Source organism: Pogona vitticeps, chromosome 2 (assembly GCF_051106095.1).
Source record: "Pogona vitticeps strain Pit_001003342236 chromosome 2, PviZW2.1, whole genome shotgun sequence".
NCBI lineage: Eukaryota > Metazoa > Chordata > Lepidosauria > Squamata > Agamidae > Pogona > Pogona vitticeps.
Window position 1 is genome coordinate 209605529 of NC_135784.1, and position 18438 is coordinate 209623966.

At 42.2% G+C, this 18438-nt stretch overlaps 1 protein-coding gene and 1 pseudogene across 1 annotated transcript in view; both read right to left on the reverse strand.

Annotated features, from left to right (window-relative positions):
* SNX30 (sorting nexin family member 30) overlaps positions 1-18438 on the reverse strand; it is a 53486-nt gene that overhangs the window by 7421 nt on the left and 27627 nt on the right. The window contains exons 4-8 of the mRNA XM_020791098.3: positions 17550-17708; positions 13053-13248; positions 12383-12582; positions 5885-5971; positions 3331-3483 (exon numbers count right to left, since the gene is read on the reverse strand). Coding sequence (XP_020646757.2) covers positions 3331-3483; positions 5885-5971; positions 12383-12582; positions 13053-13248; positions 17550-17708 — 795 coding nt within the window. The remainder of the gene's footprint in view (positions 1-3330; positions 3484-5884; positions 5972-12382; positions 12583-13052; positions 13249-17549; positions 17709-18438) is intronic.
* Positions 9227-9381, reverse strand: LOC140705047 (U1 spliceosomal RNA; annotated as a pseudogene).

Below are 18438 nucleotides of genomic sequence, written 5' to 3' on the forward strand. Positions count from 1 at the left end.
CCGCCCCTTCTCACTTATTAATTTATTTAAAATACTTTACCCTGCCTTACTCCTTGAAAAGGACCCAAAGCCACTTACAACATTAAAGACAATCTTTAAAGTTGAAAACAGTGAGTATACAACAGTGGTTAACATCATTAAAAGACAATATTTAAACTTAGGAACAATGAGTATAGGCAGGTAGCTCACATCATTAAAAGGCAATATTAAAGCTAAGAACAGTAAGTATACAAATATTAAAAAGAAACAAACCTAATACCACTGAGAAATGGAAAACAGTAGTAGTACTAAAAATCCAGTCAAAGCAGTAATGCATAACAGTCCACCTAAAAACCACGCAACATGTAGCTGGTTACTGAGCGAAGACTTACCTGAAGAGAAAGGTCTTTGCGTCCTTGTGGAAGGAGAGCAAAGATGGGGCCAGTCAGGCCTCCTGTGGGGGGAAGTTCCAGAGTCTGGGAGCAGCAACAGAGAAGGCCCTCACCTGTGTCCCCACCAAAAGCACCTGTGAAGGTGGTGGGACTGATAGAAAAGCCTCTTAACACCCCAGCTAGCTCATAATGGGAGATTCAGTCTTTGAGATAGCTTGGATCTAGGCCATTTGGGGCTTTATACCAGTACTTTGAATTGTGCTCGGAAACTGATCAGCAGCCAGTGGAGTTGCTGTAACGGGGGGGGGGGGGGTTATGTGATCCTCGTAACCAGTCCCAGTCACCAATCTGGCTGATGAATTTTGAGCCTGCTGAAGTTTCCTGACGCTTTCCATTGGCAGCCCCACATAGAGTGTGTTATAGTAAGCTGGGAAGTAACTGCGGCTTGCATCACAGAGGCCATATCAAATCTCTCAAGAAACGGATGTAGCTGGTACACTAGTTTTAATTGTGCGAAGCCACTCCTGGCCACTGCTGAGACCTGGACATCCAGGCTCAGAGACGAATCCAGGAGCACCCCAAAGCTGCACACCTGTTTTGTCAGGGGGAGTGTAACCCCATCCAGTACAGGCTGCATCACCCCTACTCCTTGATCTGCCTTTTGATTGACCAGAAGCACCTCTGTCTTGTCTGGATTAAGTTACAATTTATTCACCCTCATCCAGCCCATTACTGATATCAAACACTGAGATATAGTTGAAATAATTCCCTCAGATTTAGGTGGTAAAGAGAGGTAGAGTTGGGTGTCACTCACATACTGGATGACACCGAACCCCAAAACTCTGGATAATCTTTCCCAGTGGTTTCACGTAGATGTTAAATAACACAGGAGACAAAACAGAATCCTGAGGTATCCCACAGGTCAGTGGCCAGGGTGTCAAACAGGAATCCCCCAGCACCACCTTCTGAGTTCTTGCCTCCAGGAAGGACTGGAGCCCCTAAGTTCCATTCCAGAGAAACGGGGCAGGAGGATACTGTGCTCAATAATATCAAAAACCACTGAGAGGTCCAGAAAAACGTGCAGAAACAAAGAACCCCTATCCAGTTCTCAGCATAGGTCATCTACCAAGGTGACCAAAGCCATCTCTATCCCATAACCAGGCCTGAAGCCAGATTGAAATGGATCTAGATATCTGTCTCATCCTCTGAAGCTGAGAGGCCACAACCCTCTCTAGCACTTTCCCCAAGAATGGAATATTAGATACTGGTCAGCACTGTGGGGTCCAAAGAGGGCTTATTTAAAACAAATGGTCTTACTATTGCCTCCGTTAAGCATGCAGGGATCCTGCCCTGTTGCAAGGAGGCATTCACCATTCCTCCTACCCACTCGGCCGATCTCTTTTTGGCAGCTTTTATGAGCCAGGAAAGGCAAGGATCCAGCAGACATGTGGTAGCCCTCACCTCCTCAAGGGTCCTGACCACATCATCAGACTACAAAAACTGAAACTCATCTATTAACACAGGACAAGCAAGGGCCACAGTTACATTCACAGGACCTGAATCAACTACAGCATCCAAGTCAGAGCAGATCTGAGCAATTTTGCCTGCAAAGTGTTGTACAAATTCTTCACAGTGTGGTCTGCATTATCTTACTGGAGGCCAGAATGCAGCAGGTCCTCGACCATTTGAAAAAGCTCTGCTGGGCGATTCCATGCAGATGCATTGGAGGCAGAGAAGAATGAGTTTTTTGCCGCTTTCACTGCAATGAAATAGGCCTTCCAATGGGCCCTAGCTTTTTTTAAATCAGATTCACTCTGGGTTTTACACCATCATCGCTCAAATCTACGGCCCACTCATTTCATCTACACCAGCAACCTGGTAAACCTGGTGGCCAGTTTGGCTCTACTCTGAGGGAGGAGATGTTTAGGAGAAATCATGCCAACGGCTCTTGCCGTTTCCCTGTTCCAGAGATCAACCAGGGATTCAAGGTGACAGAAAACTCCCCAAGGGCAACCATAAAGCCATCCAAATCCATCAACCTTCTGGGGAGGATTGCCTTAGTCTGCCCCCACCCCACAACCCTGCAACGGCTCTGCATTCCAGTGAGTCCAAATCACACCAGATAATGGTCTGTCCATGACAATGGAACTGCAGAAAGTTCCTCTACACCCAGGTCATTGACATCTGTGCCGGTACAGAAGACCAGGTCTAAAGTTTGGCCTGAGACATGGGTGCTGGCAGATACCATTTGGGACAGACCCATGGTCATTGTGGAGGTCATGACGTCTTGAGACATCCCTGACGGAGCTGCCTCGGCATGGATGTTCAAGCCCCCCCCCCATGACAAGCCGAGGGGACTCCAACTTGTGCATTCAAGCACTGTAGAGCTGGGCAGTCTAGAGTAACACGTAGGACTCTACCCTACACATGCTTCACAACAGCAATCGGAATTTTTTCTGATAGTTTCCGGCATGGCCTCCTTTCACAGGCCAACCAATCCAGCCTTTATAACATTCAGCCCATGCTTGGCCTGACTGAGACAACATTCTAACTCAGGATGAATAATGGCTGCCTCAGAGGAGGAGCACTGGCTGGATTCGCATGCAAATCACAAAACCATTCTAGAGCATGCAGCGTGACAGAACTCGAGATAGGCGTGAACCACGGGTTCAGCAGCTCAACCTGGTTCATGTACTGCCACAAGAGGTGTCTGGATGTTCAGTGCCCCACCCCCTCCGGCAGGCGCCCACTCAGAAGCAATATCCCAGCTTCCCTGCCCCACTTCCTCTGGGTGCTGCCTCCGAGTGGGTGCCCACCAGTGGGAGCAGAGCCCTGAACCGCCAAACACCTGTTTTGGTGACAAAACGAACCAGGACATCTCCAGACAGAATCATTCTCACACTGCTGCACACCATTCTCTGCTGTCTTCCTGTACCCATTTGCAGCCTCAAAGAATTACCTTCTCATAGTACTGGATGTTTTTGTCAGCCATACCCATCAGTAGCTGCCTGAAGTCTTGACGCTTGTTGTTCTGCCATCTGTCCATATCTGCTTTCAGGTCTGCATTGAAGCACTCCACACGGTCTTGACACTTTTCCACATCTACGGGCAACTGGAAAGGAGAAGAGACCTTTCACTAGGCCAACTGGGCTTAGACCCAGTTCTGTAGCCTTGCAAATGGAAAATGTCCATGCCTCTCCCCAACCCCACCCTGCCTTGTTAACAAGACAAAAAGGGGAGATGTTACAATTGCAGCCAGAAAGAGGTTTGGGGAAAATTTTCTTCTTCTTTTTGAACAACAACTCTCAGAAGCCCTTAAACCAGCATGGCCAGTGGTCATGCTTGGAAAATTCTCAAAAAAGTGGCCCGAAAAAAAGCAAAATTTCCAACATACACACGGTTTGAATTGACAGACAAATGTGTTAACTAATCGCTGCTATTGGGCTGACATCAAAGTTCTTTTCTCTCAGCTGTAGAACTATTAAGAGTTCCTGCATTAAGGTCTGGGTGGAAAGTATTTGATTGGAATGAGGGTGATCTGAATTCAATCTGCCACAAGGAAGCTATGAAATTTACTGGCTGGCTCTGAGCCAGTCTCTTTCTCTCTCTCAGTCCAACTAGTAACAGAATAAAACGGGAGTTCTTTGGGCACACTGGCCTGAATAAATTTACCTCATGCTGGCAGCAACATTGACTCCAAAGTCAATGCCCTCATTCCATGGAGCTTGTTCTTGGCAAGCGGCCCACATGCTGTCCTCAAACAACATTCATCACTTTTCTAAGATGATTTACACATTGATCCTACAACTATTTCCCCTTGAACACGGCAAAACCTGTAGCTACTTCTCACAAACAACAAACAAGACAAGCCCAAACACACATAAAGTTCATAAACCAGACAATTAGAACTACAGTGGGGTCTTGACTTGAGAACTTAATCCGTATTGGAAGGCGGTTCTCAAGTCAAAAAGTCTGTAGGTCAAGTCTCCATTGACCTACAGTGCATTGAAAACTGATTAATCCCGTAACAGGCCGTTTTTGTTCCATTTTGGTTTTTTTCTGGTCTGCAAGTCAAACCTAAATTTTGCAGCCAGAGAAGTCTGTAACTCAAAAAGTCTGTAAGTCAAGCCGTCTGTAAGTCAAGGGTCCACTGTACCTTGCTTGATCAAATTAAAAGATCAATTTTGCCCAATCTTCTAACAACTCTAACAATTCTAAGCACTGAATTCTAAGACTTGAATAAGATTAAAAACTAGTGGTAACAACAAGATCACCGTATTTTTCCATGTATAAAATGACACTTTTTCCTATAATAATTAGAGGTAAAATTGAGGGTCGTTTTATACATGGAAAGAGGCAGTCGCATGCACGCTCAGGCGCCTCTTGCTGCCGCCACTGCCCAATTGCCTCTTCCAGAGCTCACGGCTTGTCCCCTCCGGTAGCCCAGGAGGAGGAGGGGGAGGAGGAGGAAGCGAAGGAGCAATCACACGTGCTCGGGCGCCTCTTGCTGCTGCCTCCCCCACCTGCTCGATCACCTCCTCCAGTGGGACTGATGGGGCTCAGCAGGAGGCAGAGGCAAACAAGCACACTTGTGTGCTTGGGCGCCTCTTCCTGCTGCTGCCGCTGCAGGATCACCTCCTCCAGCGACTGTCTGCTTAGGGCAGGGGGCAAGGTGGCCACGTGAGCTGGAGGCGGCAGCAGCAGGACAGACAGAGGTGGAGGAGCAGTTGCCCATTAACTGCTCCTCTGCCTCCAGCAAGGGTCAAAATTAGGGGGTCGTTTTATACACTGGCGGGTCCTATACATGGAAAAATACAGTATTTTTAAAAACAAAGTTCTGGGTCATTCAATGTCTCCATTAGAGCACCAAAAAGTTACAATTAGGGAGAATTTTTGTGTTCTCCAGAACTATTAATCAGTTAAAGATGGTCTTAAACTTGAACTTAAGGCTACAAGTTTAAAATTTGAGCCAGATGTGATGCCCTTAAATCATGAAGCCAGATTGCCAGGATGTCAAAATGGATTTTTAGATTCCACACAAGATGGATGTCATAAAGGCATCAGTTTACAGCCTCTTTTCTCTCTACAGACCTGTGGGGAGATTGGGAGATCTGTTGGGAGTGGAAGCTGGGAGAAAATCAGGCTTTTTTCTGTAGACAGACAAGAGCTTATAAAGCAATATTTCTGTTACCTCCATTTCATGTTGAATCAAAAACTCCATTCAGACCTTGATGGTTTGAAGACCCAGGGGAATACTATTGGGTCCAATCTTTTAACTATTTGTTTTAACCAAAAGTTTAATATCATCTTTCTGTGATGAAACATTGTGGAAAACTCAAAAGATCACAATCGCAATTTTTCTGTGATCCAATGAAGATGCTGAACAACGCAGCACTTTGTTTCTTTTAATGGATACCATAGCTACTTTTTGCATTCACTGCTGGAAAAATAAGTTTCACTTCCCTGTTTGGAATGCAGGACAAAAGACTAACCATTCCTCCCAAAAGACTAACCTTGGGTCGGTCTTCTCTTTTGAGAGCCACGGCTTCTAGTTTGGCTTCATATTCTGCTTGAACTTGGTCTCTTTTCTTCAAGACATTCTAAAGCAGGGTCAGGGAGGAGAAACATTATGTTGCAATTAGAAGAGATTCCAAAGCAAAACTTCCTTCTCTCTGCTGCAGATGATTTTCAAACTTTGTAGGCCTCTTTAAGTCCCTTTATACATCATCGCACCAAGACAAATGCAATCAGCTAATGCAATCCACAAACGCAATCCACTTGAACCCATTACCACTGAGCAGGAGGAAAGGGGAGGACACAGCCAGGGTCACGCTGTCTTCCTGTATTACACAGTTCATTTTCATCTGTTCAATTTTCTTAAGAAGTCATTAGGAAGTTATGATCAGCAACAGTAAGCAGATGTGAGATGCCATTAAAAGATAGCATTGGCGCAATGCCTTTTTCCTGTTAAAGAGACAACATGGTCTCCTCTATTTCACTCCTCCTTTCTAAACACATTCTGCACACATAAATGTCCACAACAGCATATCTATACACTGAGAAATACGTACATTAAAAATAAACAAGTTAAGAAACGCACATACAAAAGAACACACTCAAATTTCCATATGGCAAAGTGAGGTGGGGAGAGAGGCTTGCAACCCAATACGGAACTTGGATGGAATGAGAATGCTAGTGGGATTCTAAAAAAACATTCCATTCATGACAACACACAGAAAGAAGATGGCAGAGATTACACACGTCTTTTTGAGCAGTTGAGAGATTCTATCTTAAGTAAGTTAGTGGTACGGACACGCCCATTTTCGTGCAGAAAGCCTTAAGTGTTCCAGTAACATCTACACAAAACCTGTTCTCCACATTCACAACCATGTCTAGCTGATACTGTGGACTGCTTTTCATTTTGTTCAAAATGTTGGCCAAATACAGCATTATACACATTGTATTGATGGTACGGATCACATAAAGGGGCAACTGGAAGATCTGGTGTGTACTTTTGTCTGATGATAGGCACTGACTGAACGCAGTTTCTGCAGTAAAAAGCAAATATAATGGCTGAAATTCTGCTGCTTGATTGTAAATCACAGCCCTTAGCCGATTCAATAGGCCTACTCTAGTTGCAACTCATTATGCTAAGCAACAAGAGTTCAGTCCACGATTATTTGGTCTGGGAGAAATCCACATCATGTTAGCTGTGTGGAACATTTGCCTATAGTTATTAAATGTTTTAGGATGCATAGTTCCAGTTAAACAGGTATTTTTGCTTTGGTACAAATATGCAAAAACTAGTTAATAAGCTAACTGCCTTTGGCTAGAAGAAACTGGCCACAAGACAACGACAGAACTCCACTTAGGGATTAATCATTAACAGGCAAATTACATTTAAAAAGCATGGGGCAGTAAACACCCACGAACATACAAAAAAGGTGTACAGATCTGGAACAAATACTATTTATTTTCAGCCAAAAAGGAAGAGCCAGGCCCATGTTGTACAAATATCAAGAGAAGGAGGTTTCATTAACAGCAACATACTTTTCCACCACTGTGGATTGCAATTTTAGTTCAAATCCCTGTTAATGGAAAGGCTGCATGTATTGACTTTATCTGCTGTCAGATAAGCTCTTTAATTGTGCCTCCCACTCACAATTGGAACATACATCATTTGTCTTCAGCTGTACAAGCTCAAAAATTAAAGGCACAGGTAACCAACTCAAGATTAAATAGATGCAAAGACTAAAAGATTCACTGTTTTTCTAAGAGTTTTCCTCAAAAATTAAAGCAGAATTGTAGATTTATTTATCAAGCATAATCACTTCTATTTTATTAGAATTGCTGATTTATGGCACAGCAAACTACCTATGCTGAAGCCGGTCTTTATTTGGTTTGCATCTTAGATGCCTTTCCATAATTTCCTAGGAGCTTAACTACCCCTTATAATAAAAGAAGGAAAAACAGGCAGGCATCATAGAAAGCTGCCTTCTACCTGATCAAACTATTTATCTGTCTAACCCAGCACTGCCTACTCTGGCTGGTAATGGCTGCATACAGTGTTTCCCCGAAAATAAGACAGGGTCTTATATTAATTTTTGCTCCAAAAAAAGCAGTAGGGCTTATTTTCAGGGGATGTTTTATTTTTTTCAAGTACAACAATCTACGTTTATTCAAATACAGTGGTGCCCCGCATAGCGATGATAATCCATTCCGGAAAAATCATCGCTATGTGGATTCATCGCTATGTGAAATAAAAAAGCCCATAGGAATGCATTAAAACCCATTTAATGCGTTCCTATGGGTAAAAAAACTCACAGTTATGCGAAAATCCTCCATACGGCCGCCATTTTCGCTGCCCAGTAAGCGAGGAATCGGCGCAAAAACACAGCGGGCGGCCAATTTTTTTTACCCGGCGACCATTTTGGAACCGCCGATCAGCTGTTAGGAAAACATCGCTATGCAAAAATCAGTAAGCGAAACAGTTTACCTATTATCACAAAGCGATTTTTTCCTATCTAAAGCATCGCAATGCGATCGCAAAAACTTAATCGCTATGCGAATTCGTCGTTAAACAGGGCGCCCTTTAAGCGAGGCACCACTGTATAGTAATGTCATCTTCTGGTTGCTGCACAATGGTGGAGGGCAGGGTTTCACTTAACTAGGGCTTATTTTGGGGGTAGGGCTTATATTACGAGCATCCTGAAAAATCCTACTAGGGCTTATTTTCAGGTTAGGTCTTATTTTCAGGGAAACACGATAGATTCTCAAGCAGAAGCCCTTCACAATATCTGCAACACATTTTTAATTTTCAGCCAGAGCAAATATTGAGGATAAAGCCACATCTTCTTTAAAAAGATGTGCTCTACCACTGGGGCTACAGTCCCATTAGAAAGGTTACACAAGTTGGTTCTACGACACTGTTAAAATTTCAAATCAGAGCTTCAAGACACTATTTCCAATCTCAATTTCCCACAACCGTTTGTCTGAGGAAACCTGGGTCAGTGATTTTCAAAGACACGTTTGCAAGAAAATACTGTATTTTTTGCTCCATAAGACGCACTTCCCCCCTCCAATAGCGGGGAAGAAAGTATGTGCATCTTATGGAGCGAGTACAGTAAAAAAGGGTTCAACCACCACCACCCAAAAGCCTCCCACTGCCATGAAGGGAGGCCTCTGAACTAGCACCAGAGACTGCTTGCTATTTGGACCTCACCATTCTGCACTGCTGGCTTTCCAGGATCTGCTTCCTGGAGGCCATCTGGGAAACCAGCAAGGCCAACAGACCTATGTCAGCAGGCAGTGAAAACAGCCAAGGACCAAAGGGGAAAGAGTGATTCTAGAAAGACCAGGGGAAACCACAAACACAGTCCCCCACTTAGGCAGTTGATTTTCCCACATTTGGGGAAATCACAGGGGTCAGCACATCCAAAGTGCAATAGATGAGCCTCACCCTGGGAAAACCACTTTGATGATCATGGTATCTCCCCTGCCAGGTATGAGTTGGAATGGCCCCGGCAACTCCTGTCCCTTCTGTGCCCTGTCCCCCAAAAGCATGGTGACCCCCCGGCTGCACCTCCTGATCAGAACAGGGCTGCACAGCCACAGTCCCGAAAGAGGCCAAGAGAGCTACTCAGTGTTTTGGGGTGCCCCACAGGACCCCCATCAGGGGCTGGATGTTCCTCCCACAATCTTCCAGTGCACAGATATTAGCATACCTAATATGCAGGGAAGGCAGGGAAATTCAAACTTTCAGTTAGTGAAGAGGCTGCTTGTCTGCTTCCTTGCTAGTCCAAGCAGTTAGAGAGCTGGGAGAGAGACCTGGGACTGCCTGGTATTGTCGTTTTAAAATGTAAATTTTAGTTTAAAAACTGTTTGTTTGGGATTAATGCTTGGGTGAAAAGGTGTTCCGTTTGAGTTGAAACCTGCTTGTGTAGAAACATGCATACCAGTACTTGCTTTAAAAGCTGCCTGGGAAGCCATTCAGACCAGTGCCGATCAGCTGTTAGGTGGGGAGAGGGGAGGGGAAAGGAGGAGCAGAGAAGAGCACAAAATGGCTGTCGTCTCCCGGCTGCCTGCTGGCTTTTAGCTGTTTAGGGCTCTTTTTTGGCTGTTCTGGGGTCTACCAAGGCACTGTGAAGAGCCAGGCTCAGTCTACAGTACCTGGTAAGTGACTTTCTTTTAAGTTTTTTAAAGTTTCAGACCTTTCCCCCCCATAAAATGCATTAATTAATTTTCAATGCATTTCTAGAATGCATTTCTATGGGAAATTTGGAGTCAACTTGCAAACTTTTCAACTAGTTCTGGGCATCTAATAGACAATGTATTTCCAAAGGGTGTTGCAGCAAGGAAACTAACTGTGCCTCGTGACTTCTAACTGGATTACAGTACCTGCTTCCTGATTTCAGCTACTATAGTTTGTATTCAGGGTTTGTTTTGTTTTGTTTTGTTTTTTGGCTCATCGAGAACATTGTTCATGGCTTTGTGTGGCCTAACCTGTTGTGTCTTCAATTATGTCAGAAAATGGAGATTTGGTCTTATGCTGAGCATGTGCTACTGCTGGTGAATGGGATCAGGTTAAGCTTTGTGTTGCTGTTCTTTTGCATAACCTAAAGTAAATAAGGAAAACCAGCTGTTAAATAGTTTCATTCCACTATTTATCCTCCACACAACTAAAAGGGACCTCTCAATGCAGTGCCAAATCAGACAAACCATTTCTAACTTAATATAGGCTTGAGCTGTAGATGGGCAGAGTTGCACAACAATCTCATCTGTCATTAAGACATTTCTATAAGCATGGGGAGGAGGTGGATGAAAGGAAATGTAAAATATAGGTAGGGTGGTATAGGTCTTATCACTGACTGATAATGGTCTATATGTACATGAATTAAATTCTAAAAATTATGTGCGTCTTAAGGAGCAAAAAATATGGTAACTACCATTACACATTGTTAAAATATGTCATGTTTCAACAGTGAATTAAAGCCTCTTCATTACTGATAGCATATACGGTAACTTCTTTAAAGCAATAGGAATGAGCAGGGGAACATACACACAAAAATGTTACAACTGATCAGGAAGCATAAGAGGTCAGCTGAGTACATATGCCGGAAAGAGTCCTTCAGCATATTTTTAAATCTCCTCTAGCTTGAAAAAGTATAATTATAATTATTATAAATTATTATAATTATAATATATTATTATATTATTTAAAGTTAACTCCATTTACCTAATTACCAAAACACTTCACTGGGGACTATTTACACTAACTCTGCCCAGTATGCTCTGTCTCACTGCAACATTTCCTAGTGGACTGTTCCGACAACAACAGTACCAGTTAGGACTAACAAGCCCCTAGTTCTTCCCCCAGTTTATCTAATCAGTACATCAGAGACATCCATTCAAGTGAATGTTCCAAGAAGCAGCAACATGTGAATTCTAGACAATGGCGGAGACAACAGCAGCTTGGCAAAAGCAACTACATGTAAAAGAAATAAGCATAGCTTGTATGAATTAACTTTTTTGGACTGCAAATCCTTAAAGCCATGGGCCATGCTAGATAGTGGGAACTGCAGACCCAAAAAACTAACTTTTCCTAGCTCTGAACAGAAGACAAAAGTATGTAGGCACAAAGAAAATACGTATGTATGTGTTTGTGCACATGTGTGTATCTATATATCCCCATCTCTACAATTAGCTGAAAAACAGTGTGTGTCTTAACCATAGCACCTAAAAATCCCAGAATCATCTCTTGTTGCAAGACCAACTCCTCACTCTAGTCAGCTCCACAGATAGTAACTTAGAGATGAATATACCCATAAAAGCAAACACTGAACAAGAAACACTTTGGATGCCTCTATACATCCCAGGATATAAGCCATGGGTCTCTGATACCTGTGAGCCAGAGTGTAGCTCCCCATGTGTGAAGAAACAAGAGGTACACACTATGCCTTCACTGAATTTACCAATTCACTAACACCAGGATTAACCTCTGCACTCTTAGTGTGCTTGTCATAGTGCTTAAACATGAAACCAACAAAGGCTCCTAGTAAACAGAATGTGAAGTGGTTTTCTGTATAAATGTTATTTAGCATCTATATCAAGACTTTTGGTCTTCCAGATGCTTTGGACTACAACTCCCAAAACTCTACACAACAAGGATTGTGGGAGATGTACTTCAAAATATGTGAGAGGGAAGTCAATCTGCACCAGCCCCCTAAATTTTAACAGGCAAGTCTTTATACTGTAGAAGGGTCACTGTTTTTAGGACAATTTAGGACAAAATTTGAGACAGTAGACAGAGAAAGAGCCTTCTCAAAATGGTGCAATGTTTTTCATGATCATAAGACTTCAGCCAATGCATTGAAATAGGAGGCACTTGCTCTCTGGAAAGAAAATATTTTGATTCATACATCCTTTAAGAAACAGCCACAGAACATACAAAAAGGCTTTTCGGCAATGTAGCTTTAATAAACAACGTCTGCCTAATAGCAGTTGCACTTTACCTTCATGGATTCTGAGTACAAACTATACTCTCTTAGAACAGGCAAGAAGTCTTCGGTCATATCTTCACTCAGTTCCTCCAGGGCTGTAGAACAATTCCCAATGCAGGCTGACACCCCCTCCAGAGGTTCGGACAGCTCACTTTCTAACGCGCTCCATGTAGAGTAAATGGGACCATACTCTCGAAGTTCTACCAGGTATTCTGCAAGAGAGCCAATGTGTGAAGAAGAGGACCAGTTAGTTCTGATTTTTGGATTTTAAAGGATGACTAAAGATCTTTTTTTTCCTGAAGCTACAAGCCTAAGCTTAAATTTCAGGTGAGAAAGACCATGTTTCCCAAGATATTTTCCAACAGAGAAACCATCAGTACCTGGTCAGAAGCTTTGGAGAGCCAGAGCTGTACAATTTATCTCAAAACATAAAAAGGAACAATATGAACAGAGAATTTAGCCATTCTAAATTAGTATACGTATTTGCCATGGCTCTCAAAATCTTTTCTACACACACACACACCATTTAATGCTTTTTTGAGGTAATGGGACATCCAAGAAATTGTAATACACAAGAATGACATGTACAGTTTATACAAGAGCAATGCAGACACTGATACTTACTCAGACCCTCCCAACATGACAAAAGAGCATTGCAAGGGAAGGCGCCTGTCCTACTCACCCACTTCCTCCTTGATTATCCGCTGTGCTATCCTATCAATGGTCCCAAGCTTCAAAGAAAACGTATCTAGATAGTCGCCAATGGCTGCAAACTCCAACGGTCGACTTCTTAATTTATAGCTTCCTGTGACATATTTTACTGATTCTCCCATCTTGGAAAGCAAGGCCATTCCTTGTTTTTTATAAGCATTAAGATCCTGGGGGTAACAAAACAATTAATTAGCTTTTCATTTTGCGTACATTGTGCCCCCAAATATATTTGTTCCTTAAAAAACAAACAAAAAACCCCTCAAAAAAACACTGCCACTGCATTCTCCCCCGACTCATTTAGATAATGAAATTATAAAACAATGAGTGGCAATAAACTGGAGGCTACCTGACAGTGCATAACAACCACAATCATGTAATAAGGCTTTTACACAGCTTTCCATATAAAGATATATAGAATATTTTATGTTTTAAGCATAAATGCCCTGATTAGAAACAAGAAAATCAACCAAATAATTATGCAATGAGGTAAAACCAATGTAGACATCAAACTGAAGTATCAGCCATTCGAACCTGTTAACGGAAGGGTATATATACGTACATACGTACGTACGTACATGCTTATTCTACTAACAAAATATTAAGTCGCTTCAACCTCAGCTGCTCTGAATATTGCATAAAATGACAGTCCTGTGGATCGTGAAGAGCCCAGAAATTATACCTGACAGGTGTTTTTGTTTAAACCAGAAAATATTTGTATACTTGATTGCTAGGCTTCCAAAAAAATTGACACTTCTGTAGTGATTTTTACTCTCACTTTTTAATATTTCCTAAGCCTAGTCTGAATAATTCTTATATCCCAGTACCCGGCCCTCAGAGAGAACCCTCAGCAAACAGTGAACAATATATTCTACAAGAGAGAGAAATCAAAGTAAACTTGAAAGGGAGTCTATTTTGCTTCTCACAACATGATTTCCTCAGAGATACATGCATTAGCAATCAGACTTGCAAATTCAACAAGTGTTTGCTTTTCAAGTATCAACCACAATCCAAAGGATACTAAATGCAAGTTTCATTGAAAAAAACTGCACGATAAACATATGTCTTTTCAACACTAGAGGGAGGACTTTTCTAAAAATGTGTTAAGCATCTTGTCTAGCTCAACCCCACAATACAGTGTGAAAGTTAGATGCTCACATTAATACTAAACTCAGTAGAGTTCATTTTTTTACTACAACAAAAACAAAAAGACTCCATGCTCCATGTTAAGAACATGGTCAAAACAATCTAAAATGTTCTTCCGGAAATGTACAGATTTCTACGTTCTTTTATATTGTTCTGGTCTTATTGGTCTTTGACCATAATAAAGTTACTAGTATTATGTAGCACAGCATAACTTTTGAGTTTCATCATCTAACAGTGGCCTTCTAATGACCAAAAAAAAAAAAAAAGGTACTGACACTATAGCCAATATTGATAAATTTCATTCTTCAAAAAATCTCCAGTTTATGAATGTGGAATATTGTGTATCTGTGTCCATGATTCAAAACACCAGGAAATGGCCTGATATTGCTGCATAGTATCATAACCATGTTGCCATGCCAAACTTTATATAGCAAAGGGCAGCCTGAATGCTGACAACACCAATGGCAGCAGACAAGATGGTTTATCAGATACCCTCTTCTGCTCACTACTATTCACAAAGTGATACTACACAAGGGAAAATCCTAGAAGCTGACTCCTTTTTTCATAAGTTCAGCACTCAAATACAAAGCAATTGTCAGGGCCGTTTTCAACAAGTGTGAAAGTTTTAACTGTTTGTTTGGGCTGCACCCATTTTTAGAACTGCCATGTAGAATGTTAATCTGCTCTACTGCACAATATCAACACTACACTCTCATGCAGTGACAATCAGAATATCTGTGTTCAGTCAACATTTGCAATCTTATTACAAACATTTCTTTCAGAGGATAGACCGCTCAAACATTGCTTGTCATAGCTATACAGGTAACAATGTAGGGAAAAAAAACATCCAAAAGATTAATATGTTACTACCTCAAGGGAAAACAGTGAAAAATCAAGCCTATGCTTAGCAGTCATTGACTTTAGGTCATCCAGGCAAACAGATTTCTTTTTTACCTCAGGGAAACTAGCTACCAAGCAGAATAATTTACGTAAGGCAACTGAGAAATGGGCCAGCTTTTCTCCCATTCAGATTATATGCAACTTCTGATCACTATGAGACATCAATGAACTTCTTTCCAGCTATGAAATTCTCAGACCTCTCTTGAAATTATAACTCTGGATGTTTTTGCCAGGGAGAGCAGAACAGTATATTTAAACTAGAACTAGAACAGTTTAAAGATACTGTACAGGTGTTACCACATTAGTACTGTACTTTTAATTCCTTTTAAGCCCTGTGTTCCCTTTGGCACAGAACAAGAGTCAGTTACATCTGTGTCAAATCTGGTGCTGATCTAAAGTCTAGTTTCAAAGTTATGATTTTTGTTTGGGCTGCCCCCATTTTTAGAATTACCATGTAGAATGTTGTAGAATTTGCTCTGCTGCATAATAACATCACTACACTCTCATGCAGTGATGACATCTCAACTAAAATAAGAATCCAGTTCTATAACATGCAAGGACACCTCATCAGGATGGGGAAAGTCAACACGCATTTGTCACAAACTGTATTACAACTGGAAATTAGACAGTTTCAACTTCCGCATCAAGCGTGAGGCAGAAGGAAGACAGTTTGAACCATGGAATTCCCTACTACAGGATGTGGTGATGGCCAGCAACATAGATTATTGTACACAGCATCAAGGAAGATAAGAGTTAATGCTATTTAGAAGGGTTATATGCTTCCTCTATTACCAAAGGCAACATTCTTCTGAACACCAGTCCAAGGGAATTAGAGCAGAAATGCAAGTGGAAAAGAAAGCATTTCCCCATATTCCTAGTTGTTTACTTAATTCCCATCATGGGCTGCCTAGGATCATCTGGAAAACAAAATGCTAAACCAGATGGGTCTTTGGCTTGACATAGCAAAGCTCTTCTTATAACTGTGTAAAGTAGGATTCCCACTTGTTTTTATTTTTGCCTAATTTTCTGCCACAAAGTAATCCTTTTATCTTCTGTCTAATTCACGTGTTCCCAATCCGTAGGTCACAACCTTCAAGAGGGCCACAAAGTGTTTCATGGGAGGTCACTGCAGGATTTGGAGGAAACATCACCCTCAAATCCCCCCCTGTTCCCTTCCACGCGCACGCACCACTCCCTCCTTCAGTTGTACCCCTGCAAAGTAAAGCTCTCTTCACTTCCAGCTGTGGAGCTTCACAGCCCCTAGAGGCCCTCAGACTATATGTTCTCCTGCTCCAGTGTTGGTGGCACCTACTCCTTTGGATGGTAGAGACTGGGACACGAAGGAGCAGGAGGCAGAACCCAGCCACAGCTCTTGCAAGCCAGGCCAGCCATGGGAGGGGTACAGGTGAGGAGGCAGCAGAAAAGCTGGAGGGGGAGAGGGAGAAAAAGGCCACCACCATTGCTGAAGCGGTTTGGTCCCTTCCTCACCTCAACTCTGTACTGTCAACCATCTTCCTCTTAGAGAGGATGGCTGAAGTGGCAGTGGGGCCACCACGTAAGAGGAGGACAAAAAGAGTGGTGTTTCCTTCCTGAGAGAAAATTCTCTCTCCTCCAGTAAAACCCAGGTTCAACCCATTCTTGTAACCACCACCTCCTGGAATATATTAAGGGACTGTCGGGAATGGGAAGAGTGGCTTAAACATGCAGCCATGAATTTTGAAGCTGGTTGCCCAGATGCAGGTACAACCATCACATTAAATATTAGGTTAGAATTATAGTGTATTCTGAAAAATCAGTTTTAATGTGTTTTAGCTACCCCACTAAAAATGCCTTTTTATGCAAATATGGCAGGGGATTGGAGTTTACTTGGCTATAATAAAAGTAGTTATGTCTCGAAAAAGGATCGGAAACACTGCTCTAACTAACTTGTGGTCCAACTAGGTTCTAAGATCATCTGTTAGCAACTGTGATACAACCTAAATTTTTAACTTCCATGAGAAACTAGCACCTAAAATTGCGATTTAACTGACGTGGCTTTCTAATGACCTCAACTGAAGTACTTAAAACCACACCTTTTAATACTGTCTGGAAGATATAGGCCAAAATCCTACTCTATTCAGCAGAACTGACAGCAATAACAATGGCAGATTACTGCTAATTAAAGATTTCCTGTTTCAACTTCTGGCTGTGTATGACTCTCTCTCATTGTGAGTCACAAGCAACCTGATATCAAAGTAAGGATGCGGTAATTAACAGCAATCTGCTGCTGCCGGTGACACTCCGACTATATTAGCGAACTACTCAATAGTATGCTGGCTATAAGAACGCATATCTTATACTGTCTTAAAGAATCTTTCATCCTTTTCTGAACCAAGGCTTCCACTTCTAAATGTACTTGTGGAAAAAGAGAACACATTTTACTTACTTTGGCAGTCAGGAACACATGAAAGTGTTCATTGAAAGAAAGTACAGGATGATCCGCAATCCTTTTCAAGAATTTGTCCAAAGCCTTCCTCCTTGTCTCAACAAATTCTTCTGAAAAACGGTCGACCACTCCTTTTACCACAAATTTCTCTGGCAGAGGCTGGAGGAGGTGAAAGAAAAATGATACAGAATTTCAAAATAATGAACAAACAGTCAGAATAAGCTGGTCAACTTGCACCTCTTCGTTCCAGAGGTGTTTGAACTTGAATTCCTCTTCATCTGAAAGAAGATAAACACATTTCCCCTCATGTCTTGAAAGCTTTCTTCAGTGACTGAATTTTAATCTTCACAAAAGGATAGGTTACCTACTGTAATGGTGGTTCCTCAACTGGTGTCCATGTAGTCACCTAAATGGGTTGTGCGCCTGCACAAACACTGTTTTGGAAAGTTCCAGCGCCTCTTAGAAGCAAAAGTCCCTCTGCCTCTACCACACACATGTGGCCCCACTCTCCTCAGTCCCAAATGTCTCCCGCTGAATAGAAAAAAGGGTGAACCGGGGGGGGGAGGTCAATGAGATGTGTGACTACATGGAGCACTACTGAAAGACCCAAAGTTACAGTGAGTAGCCTACCCTTCTTCACCATGTTGTCCATGCATGCAGACAAATGGATGACTAGCAAGCTAAGAATCTGGGGGTGGCTTAAGGCAAAGCAGAAGATAAAACAGCTTATCCAAAAGAAGCATTTTGTTGTGCTCTAAGGTCAACTCTATAGTGAGTAACAAATGTCAGCGGTCTAGACCATATAGCCACTCGACAAATATCTTAATGTCCATGTCCCTCATAAAGATGGCAGAAGAGGAAACGCCTCTGGTGGAGTGGCTACGTAAAG